General features: G+C 46.3%; 1 protein-coding gene across 1 annotated transcript in view; it reads right to left on the reverse strand.

Annotated features, from left to right (window-relative positions):
• The window catches only part of LOC306913142 (receptor-type tyrosine-protein phosphatase mu-like), a 170287-nt gene that overhangs the window by 30384 nt on the left and 129903 nt on the right, over positions 1–10000 (reverse strand). Inside the window, exons 16-18 of the mRNA XM_079489698.1 lie at positions 9690–9784; positions 9502–9538; positions 2521–2653 (exon numbers count right to left, since the gene is read on the reverse strand). Coding sequence (XP_079345824.1) covers positions 2521–2653; positions 9502–9538; positions 9690–9784 — 265 coding nt within the window. The remainder of the gene's footprint in view (positions 1–2520; positions 2654–9501; positions 9539–9689; positions 9785–10000) is intronic.

A 10000-nucleotide genomic window follows, 5' to 3' on the forward strand; every position in this document is an offset into this window, starting at 1 on the left:
GGAACCATTCAAGACCCTGTTTAAGATGTTAGATTTCAACGGTGTCACAAAGAAATAGCAGATAGATTTATCAAATAGTGTAAAAAAAGTAATTTTGGTGAAATGCATTGTATGAACAAAACAACAATGACTCTGCCCCACCTGTCTCTCTCTGTATGTCTGTCTCTATGTCTGTGTGTGTGTGTGTGTGTGTGTGTGTGTGTGTGTGTGTGTGTGTGTGTGTGTGTGTGTGTGTGTGTGTGTGTGTGTGTGTGTGTGTGTGTGTGTGTGTGTGTGTGTGTGTGTGTGTGCGTGCGCGCGTGTGCGTGTCTCATTTGTTTATCTAACAAGCAGGGGGGAAAAATAAGTCATTTAAAAAAATGCAAAACGTGTTTCCTTCCTGCTGTGACCCCTCTCTTCATCCCTCCATCCATCCATCCATCCATGTCATAATCCCTGTAGACCACACAGCCACACACAAACACGCATGCACACAAGCGTGTTTGTCTCTCTCTCTCTCTCTCTCTGTCTCTCTCTGTGCGTGCGTGCGTGCGTGCGTGCGTACGTGCGTGCGTGCGTGCGTGCGTGCGTGCGTGCGTGCGTGCGTGCGTGTGTGCGTGCACCTGCGCGTATGTGAGTCTTTAAGAGACAGAGTGGGAGGAAAGGAGAGCACTTGCCTCAGGCAAGACCCTCCACCTGTCTGTCTGTCTGTCTGTCTGTCTGTCTGTCTGTCGTATCCATCTATATCCAAACCCTGATTTAAACCCTGTCTAGCCTCTATCAATGGTAGTTAGGTTGATATCATTCAGTGCCATGCCCTGGTGAACACCAGTTTTGGCCCTCGTTGCCACCGAAGCCCATTATAAACTAGAAAAAGTGCCCCTCGGGGCACAGGTCTCCACCAGGGCAGGTCAGGTTGTGGCCTCCTGGTGGCGCTATAATAGGCCAATGTGAAAAGGGTGCCATTTCTTCATACGCCTTTGATGGCAAATGGATGATTTGAGGCATTTTGTTCCTTTTCACATTGGCGCTATAACAGGCCAATGTGAAAAGGGTGGGATATATTCCTCAGCCTAGTAAGAAAATGTGTGAAAGATTTCACGTAAATTGCATGATTTGAGGCTTTTGTTCAAAACGGGGCAATCTTGCAAACTGTGAAAGCCAATTATAGCCAATTAGGATGGAATATGAAATATCGGACAGATCCGACTTGAGCACATCTGGAGGAGTAATATCCAAAAATGTGTTTTACAAAAGTCGGCCTCCTGGTGGCGCTATAAAAGGCACATGCGGAAAATGCAGGTCAAAGGTTTGTCCTTGGCCTCTAGGGAGTGTGCATGCAACGTTTCACACAGATCGGTGCAGTTTTAGGTAAAAAATGTAAAAAGCTGCCTCATGGTGGCGCTATAACAGGCCGTTCTGGAAAATGTGGGGCAGAGGTTCATCTTGGCATCCAGGGAGTGTGTGTGCAAAGTTTGGCATCGACCGGGTTAACGGTGCCGGAGATTAGCTGGTAACAGACGGACGGAAGGACGGACACACACACACACACACGGACGGAGTGCAAAACATACTCTCTCCCCATGCCTTCGGCCTGGTGGAGACAATAAAAGAAAGAAAATGAAATTCTATTGTGCATGTCATGTGCATGTCATCAACTGCACACCAGATTAAAGGAATTTTCTAAATATGGATGAATAAGAAATACAAAAAAAGGGCGTCCAAAGGCGCCATTGGCACTCTACGCCACCAGGGGGAGGCGCCCAAAGGCGTCCTGTGGCATGGAATGAAGTAACACAAATGTGAGTACTTCATCCGCCACTGGTGAGTGGGCGACTGTGCAACTGCGTACACAAACTCACACGTGGGGAGGACAGTACAGAGGTCAAGGGTCATAGTTCAGAGGTGTTACTTACAGGTAATATGTGTAGGAGTGAGAATTTCTTCGGCTGAGTGTTGGTGGTGGGGGGGGGGGGGGGGGGGGGCAGAATGGAAGGAGGGATGAAATGGGGGGAGAGAGAAGGAGGGAGAGAAAGAAAGAAAGAAAGCAAAAAAAGAAAGAAAGGAGACCACATTAATGTCTCTGACAGAAAATAAATAAATGAAGTTAAATTAACATACAGTTAATGTAATACCCAAGTGATTGGTTGAAAACCGGTGCTGTGCAGAGAGTGAGGATGGGCGGGGTTTAGGATGGGCTTGTGACGAGAGAGAGAGAGAGAGAGAGAGAGAGAGAGAGAGAGAGAGAGAGAGAGAGAGAGGAGAGAGAGAGAGAGAGAGAGAGAGAGAGAGAGAGAGAGAGAGAGAGAGAGAGAGAGATTCTTATTGCTATCCCCAGTTATATGACACATCTACTCTACAGACCTATAGCCGGAAACTCTTGTTTAGGATTGCTATTTTGTATCATTCGTCACGATTCTTTGTTGATGATTCGTGAGCGTGAGCGTATACTGTATGTGTGAGCACGCTCATTCACGTGCACACATGCGTGTGTGCGTTTGCGCGAGCGTGTGTGTGTGTGTGTGTGTGGGTGTGTGTTACCGTTTCTTCATCAGCAGGATAACTCCGAGGAAGATGATGATTGACAGCAGAACTCCGGCGGTGGCTCCGGCGATCTTCACCGTGTGGTCCGACTGTTTCTCTGGCTCCGCCTCCGGGCCGCCGGTCACCGCCCCTGCAAGCAGCGGCGCAAAGCAACAACGTATACGTTTAACTCAAGTACTTTACTCAAGTACAATTCTGGGACCTCAGCCCCTACGCTCATGCTGTAGCTCCGAGATGAGGTCCCACCGCGCTTCAGGACCGCGGCATGGTTTCCACTATAGGAACATTTCTTACGGGGCGGCGGTGGCTCAGGGGTAGAGTTTCCGGATGGTAACCGCAAGGTCGCCCGTTCGAACCCAGGCTCCCCCAGAGTTAGTGTCGAAGTGTCCTTGAGCTAGACACTGAACCCCTAATTGCTCCTGATGTGCTGGTTGGTGCCTTGCATGGTTTCTGCCGCCATCAGTGTATGAATGGGTGAATGTAATGCACAATCTATGTAAAGCGCCTTGGATAAAGGCGCTATATAAATGCACCATTTACCATTTACATTTACCATTTTACCTTTTTCTGCACATCGTATCGAAAAAGTAAATGAGCTAAACAATTTTTACTTCATTCCCGGACGAGAAAATAAATCCAAGTTACGGGTTGAGACGAGCATTTAAATCGCTTTGGATTATCTTGTCCGGGAATAAAGTAAAAATTGTTTAGCTCATTATCGGACCTTTACTTTTTGGATACGATGTGTAGAATAGGGTAAGAAATGTTCCTATAGTGGAAACCATGCGGCGGTTCTGAACCGCGGTGGAAGGCTAGGACACCGTCCTAGCCTTCCACCTCATCTCACCTCATCTCATCCCACCTCATCTCAGAGCTACAGAATGAACGTAGGGACTCATGAGCTCCCATATGGGGCTAACTTCTATGGTACTTTTCCACTTTTTCATCACTTTATACTTCTACACTTTGTGTCCGTGTAGCTTTGCTCAGTCGGTAGAACACTCGCCTGTTCGATCATGGGCAACGCCAACCCAGTGTATGAGTAGCATGGCTTGGCTGTGGCAATTCCGTGGTAAGTACTGGGAGGTGTTGACCTCCCAGAGATCTAGCGCATTGTGGAACGAATATAGACTCCCGCGCTCTGACTGATACTGATAATACGCCTCTCCGACTAGACCTACTTAATTACTTCTTCTACTGCATTACAACTCAGAGGCAAAATTTGTACTTTTGCCAATACCACGATTAGCTTCAGTTGCTACTGTAGTTACTTTGCAGCATTTAGTGTAAGCTTCACTGTATGCAACGCTTGCTAGCATTAGTGTAAGCTTGACTGTACGTAACTCTTGCTAGCATTAGTGTAAGCTCTGCAGTACATATATGACTCTCATCTTAGCTTGTTGTGGGAAAACATTAGTGTTATTAGACCCAAATGCAAAAGTAAAGCAGGAAATTCAGACATTCGAAGCTCATACAAATAGACATTAAGAGATTTTTTTTTAAAGAGCAGGAAAATCATGACATGAAGTCAAAGTGTGTGTGTGTGTGTGTGTGTGTGTGTGTGTGTGTGTGTGTGTGTGTGTGTGTGTGTGTGTGTGTGTGTGTGTGTGTGTGTGTGTGTGTGTGTGTGTGTGTGTGTGTGTGTGTGTGTGTGTGTGTGTGTGTGTGTGCTCGTCTGACCTGTCAGCAGTTTGTCTCCAGGAGCAGGAGCGATACGGATGTACGGCGTTGTGAGTTGAGTTGCGATTATAGCAGCTGTCAATCAAATGCATGCAAGCAGACAGACAGACAGACAGACAGGCAGACAGACAGGCAGACGGACAGACAGACAGACAGACAGACAGACAGACAGACAGACAGACAGACAGACAGACAGACAGACAGACAGACAGACAGACAGACAGACAGACAGACAGACAGACAGACAGACAGACAGACAGAAAGACAGAAAGACAGGCTGTAGCAGTGGTTTATAGTAAAGCAGAAATATTAGTAAGATGTTGCATCACGATGCATCTTCTCATGACCGTAACGTAAACGCCTCGTCGCCATTTGATTGGCTGAGCAGCAGATTGGAACAGGAAACACATTGTTCTTCTTTCCCATTCCATCCTGTGCTGCTGAGCCAATCAAACAACGATATGGAACAGGAAATGGACACCTTGCCACCTTCTGGAAACCCAAGACTACAGTTCTGCACAGAAGTGTATTAGCAGTGTTTTGTTTAGTAGTTATTTAGTTCATATTTACAGTCATAGAAGAGCAACACCATTGAGTTCATACAGAAACAGAGAGAGAGAAAACTATAGGAGAGAAAGCGGAGTTAAAGCAGCAGTTCATTGCAACCATCAGACATTAGTATTTATTAGACATTATGGGCTATATCTTGCGCCACCCCTTACCCCTTATCCCTAAACTAATTTGCCATTTTTTACTATTTAAAAAAACCTTTTAAAATAGTTCAAATAGCAGATCTACAAACTCACAATGTCTCGATGTAGATCGGCTAGTTGAACTATTTTAAAATGTTTTTCAAAATAGTAAAAAATGGAAAATTAGTTTAGGGATAAGGGATAAGGGTGGCGCAAGATGCATCGAGCCCTATGAGTTGATATTTCTCCAAGTCACTTTAACCATGCGCATGAAACTGATTTTATACACCTGCTGCTATTTTTATTTACTGTTGATGAGTGACCATCCAGGCCACAATCTGTCATCCACACAGACTGTACTGCAGTCAAGGAGAGACTCTGTCTGGACTGAAGTTACCATCTGCTCCAACCCATAACACTTCTTCAGGGCATTATTTGAGGTGTCAGAGGATGGCACCTATGTTCACATTTAACCTCAAATTCTGTTATTGTATGCCTATTTTCCCAAACTCTGTGTGTATGTGTGCGTGTATTTGTATAATTTTTTTTTTAAATCATTCAAACAAATGTAGGAACAATTTAAAGAAGTGATTTTAACTCAAGACCCATACAAATGGGTCCGTGACCGCATAATGTCTCCGACCCAGTGTTTGTGAAGCACGGCTGTGGTTTCCACTGTGTCTCCGACCCAGTGTCTGTGAAGCACGGCTGTGGTTTGACCCAGTGTCTCCGACCCAGTGTTTGTGAAGCACGGCTGTGGTTTGACCCAGTGTCTCCGACCCAGTGTTTGTGAAGCACGGCTGTGGTTTGACCCAGTGTCTCCGACCCAGTGTTTGTGAAGCACGGCTGTGGTTTGACCCAGTGTCTCCGACCCAGTGTTTGTGAAGCACGGCTGTGGTTTGACCCAGTGTCTCCGACCCAGTGTTTGTGAAGCACGGCCGTGGTTTCCACTGTGTCTCCGACCCAGTGTTTGTGAAGCACGGCAGTGGTTTCCACTGTGTCTCCGACCCAGTGTTTGTGAAGCACGGCTGTGGTTTCCACTGTGGAACAATTAAAGCCACCAGGAAACACAACTACTGTTGAAGGGATTGTAGCTTTAACACAATCAGGAGAACTTTATGAGCCTCATCTGTTTAACATTCACACCACCTCCCGCACCGCAAAGCATTGTGGGTACTTTGACTCAGGGCCAGCCCCTCTGGGACTTGATTGGCTGCTGCAGTGTGAATGACAAGCGCCGAGAGGCCAGACACAGCCAATCAGCATCTGTTGTTGTTAACGACCGACAAATAAAACCTGATTGAATCTGGAAACCAAACTAACTAATTACTGCGCGCACGCGTGTGTGTGTAATGTGTGTGTGTGTGTGTGTGTGTGTGTGTGTGTGTGTGTGTGTGTGTGTGTGTGTGTGTGTGCGCGCGCGCGTGCGCGCGTGTGAGAGCTTGTGTGTGAGAGAGATTGTGCATGTACATCAGTATGTTTAGTGTGCGTGCATGTTATGTGCAGCAGGGGAGTAAACAATGTTTGTGTGATTTTAGCGTTTAGCCTCTGATGCTAAACGACCCCCTGGAAAGCCATAGCAGACTGTCATTAGCCTAGCGGTAGCCTGTAGCACACAGCCTAGAGTCAGCGCACAGCCAGTTAATGAAGAGAACGCGACTGCAGTTCAGAGCCAGTTCTAAATAATTGTAATATCATCTATAAGAAGACATTACACTGAAATTAAATGTTATGTTTGAATAGAGAAGAGGAGAGGAGTATAGGCTAGGTGAGAGGAATAGACAAGAGGAGAGAAGAAGAGAAGAGAGGAGAGGAGAAGAGAGGAGTAATCAAGGGGAGAGGAGAGGAGAGGAGAGAAGGGGAGAGACGAGGAGTTCGGGCGAGGAGAGGAATATACGGCACCATCTGTTCATTAGTTTGAACAGGTGTACATCGCTAAAACTTAGCCTAGCCCTTAGCTGGCTGGCTGGCTAGCTAGACACCATCTGTGCTCCATTATTTAGAATGGTTGTACTGCTGCTTGGCAGCTAGCCGCTAGTTTAGCCTCCAGGCTAGTAGCGCTCACCAGAGCCCAGATATCTGGCTGGCTTACAGCTCTATAGCCACTGTACTGTAACTATTAGGTCACAGGTTCGAACCCTGTGGCAGTAGTGTGTCCTTGAGCAGGTCATTGTGTTCAGTGTTTATTATTTCTTTGTTACTGTTTATATTTGTAGAAAAAAATATTTGAGGAACCAAAACCTTTTTGGAACCAAAAAGCAAAGTAACACCTACACCAAAGTATCCTTTTGCTTAGCTCTGGTCCATAGCTTCTGACACTACTTTGGTGGCAGCGGTGGCCGAACGGATTGCGGAGCGGTCTTGATACCGGAAGGTCGCCAGTTCGAATCAGCGGTCCGACACGTTAAAATTACCACCGCTGAAGTGCCCTTGAACAAGGCATTGAACCACTACGATGAAATGTTCTATGAGCAGGGCCTGGCTGGAAACAAGTTCTTGAGCTTAGCCCAGATACCCTGGGTAAATATAGTAATCATTTCATTTCATTTCATTTCAGCTCTAATGCGTTGCATTTAGAGCTATGTTACTCTCAACTTCCGCCGCTCACATGAATGCAGACCAGCCTCTCCTCTTTAGCGTAAATAAAAATAAGGTTTTTGCTACTCACCAAAACAAAGGCGGGTTGTGTCATTAGAAAGCCTACTTTCCTTAGTGGACGCACTCTGGGCCCCCCACCACACGTATAAACGGTACTTTTTGGCCAAAAGGGGATTTTGTTTCCACCGGGGAAAAAATACTTTTAGTTACTCCACTGCGCCTTCTACCGATATTGCCCAGAGAATTGCCTCATAGAGAATATTTTTCCTCCGGTGAAAAAAAATCGCTTTCTGGCCAAAAAGTACCGTTTATACGTGTGGTGGGGGGCTCAGAGTGTTTCCACTAAGGAAAGTAGGCTTTCTAATTACACAACCCGCCTTTGTTTTGGTGAGTAGCAAAAACGTTCTTTTTATTTACGCGAAAAAGGAGAGGCTGGTCTGCATTCATGCGAGCAGCGGAAGTTGAGAGTAACATAGCTCTAAATGCAACGCATTAGAGCTATGGACCAGAGCTCAGGGACAGATTAACCCCCACGAGGGCCCCTGGGCCGGTAATTTTTGCAGGGCCCCCATAGCGTGTGTGCGTGCGACATTTTCTTGTTTTTATGTGTTTTTATCATCTTTTTGACCTACATTTAACTAAATCAATGGCCAATGAAGGGCTCCAGAAGCCCTTTTCAGGGCATCAAACCTAGTACCGTGCGGTCCAATTTCCTCAAAGGGCCCCTGAGAGCCAAGGGCCCCTGGGCCACGGCCCCACTGGCAAAATGGCTAATTTGTCCCTGCCAGAGCTACCTTTTGCTTAAACATTAGAGTCCTCCATTGTCATAACGGTGTCTTTCTATGACCTGCTAGAACTGCGATTCCCAGAATTCGGTTTGTAACAAAACCACAGACGTACCGCTCCCAAACTCCAAAACAGTGATACAGGGTCCTAGAGTGGCAGAGGATTATATCAAAAATAACTTATGTGGGCCTGGGCCGTGGCTCAGCGGTCCAGGCACCTTGGCCGGTAGCCCGAGTTTGGCAGTGTGCCGCGGGTTCGACTCCCGTTCCCGACGGCCTTTACTGCATGTCACCCCCCCATCTCTCTCCCCCATTTCCTTTCAGCCTACTGTCTGTCCCTCTATAAAAAATATAAAATAAAAGCGAAAGCCGCAAAAAAACGTATGTGGAGGTCGGGTGGTGCAATGGTGCCTGCCCACCATCGCCGAGGTGTTGGTTTCAATCCATCGTGGTGCATCCGGCTTTGACAAGCATCTACAGCAGGGGTGCCGACACCTCTTTGACTTGAGAGCTACCCACCGAAAAAACATATCCCAAAAAATATCCCATTGCTGAAAATGTTTTACCCGATGGGGCTTTGGAATAGCGCCATTGTCATTGACATGTTAGACAAACGTACTTGGAATGCATGTTGAAATAGAGGAGGAAAATGGAATTGGTAGATTTCTTTTTTAATATCACCTTGTAATGCTACTGACGTTTGTGTGCAACACTCTTGAAAACAAAGTATTGTTGCGCCCTACCTGGGCCCTCATCAAACCCTGTACACTCAAGAGAATGTCCCCGCTACCACCCTTAGATCTCCATATACTGTATGGAGCTGACCTGTTCTGACATTCCATATGTTGATCTGCGTGCGAGGTCGCTTCTCGCCCGCAGGCGTCTTACTTGTATTATGGGTTTGAGCTGACAGGACCTTTTGATGTCGATCAATCAAGTCACCTTAATTCAAGTGGCAGATGCCAAAATATTGTATATTTCTATAGGGCATGTCATGTGGTCTACCTGCACACCCTTTGTGATCTACTGGTAGATCGTGATCAACCTTATATTCCTACGGGCTTGGAGCACGGACTGTTGGTAGGAAGGAATAGGACGAAGGCTCTACGTCCTCACTGGCAGGTGAGTCAGGAGGATACAACAGCATTAACATGCGTGTGTGTGTGTGTGTGTGGGGAGGAAGTCATTGGCATAATAATGACTAAATAAATAAATTGTCTCACCTTTTGTCGCTACTCGAACACAGTCCAGTTTAGTCTCCTGTTAGAGAATGAGAGAGAGAGAGAGAGAGAATGCCTTGACATTTAAAAACACTGATTAAAATTACTTTTACTTTTACTTGAAAGACAGACAGACAGACAGACAGACAGACAGACAGACAGACAGACAGACAGACAGACAGTTGTCTCACCCCGTTGGCTGTACTGACAGCCTGGTAATAAACACTGTAGCTTTTATGAGGTCGCAAAGGAACATTCCAGAACCCGTTGTATGTCCTGTTATCACCTGCGCACGCACGCACGCACGCACACGCACACACACACACACACACACACACACACACACACACACACACACACACACACACATACACACACACACACACACACACACACACACAAACACAGTAAGTACACGCATCAATAAAAAAGACACACCAAATAATGTTAAATGTTAAACGTTAACATAGACAGATTTATTATACACTACACTACACTACAC

This window comes from Electrona antarctica (assembly GCF_951216825.1).
Source record: "Electrona antarctica genome assembly, chromosome: 20".
Classification (NCBI taxonomy): domain Eukaryota; kingdom Metazoa; phylum Chordata; class Actinopteri; order Myctophiformes; family Myctophidae; genus Electrona; species Electrona antarctica.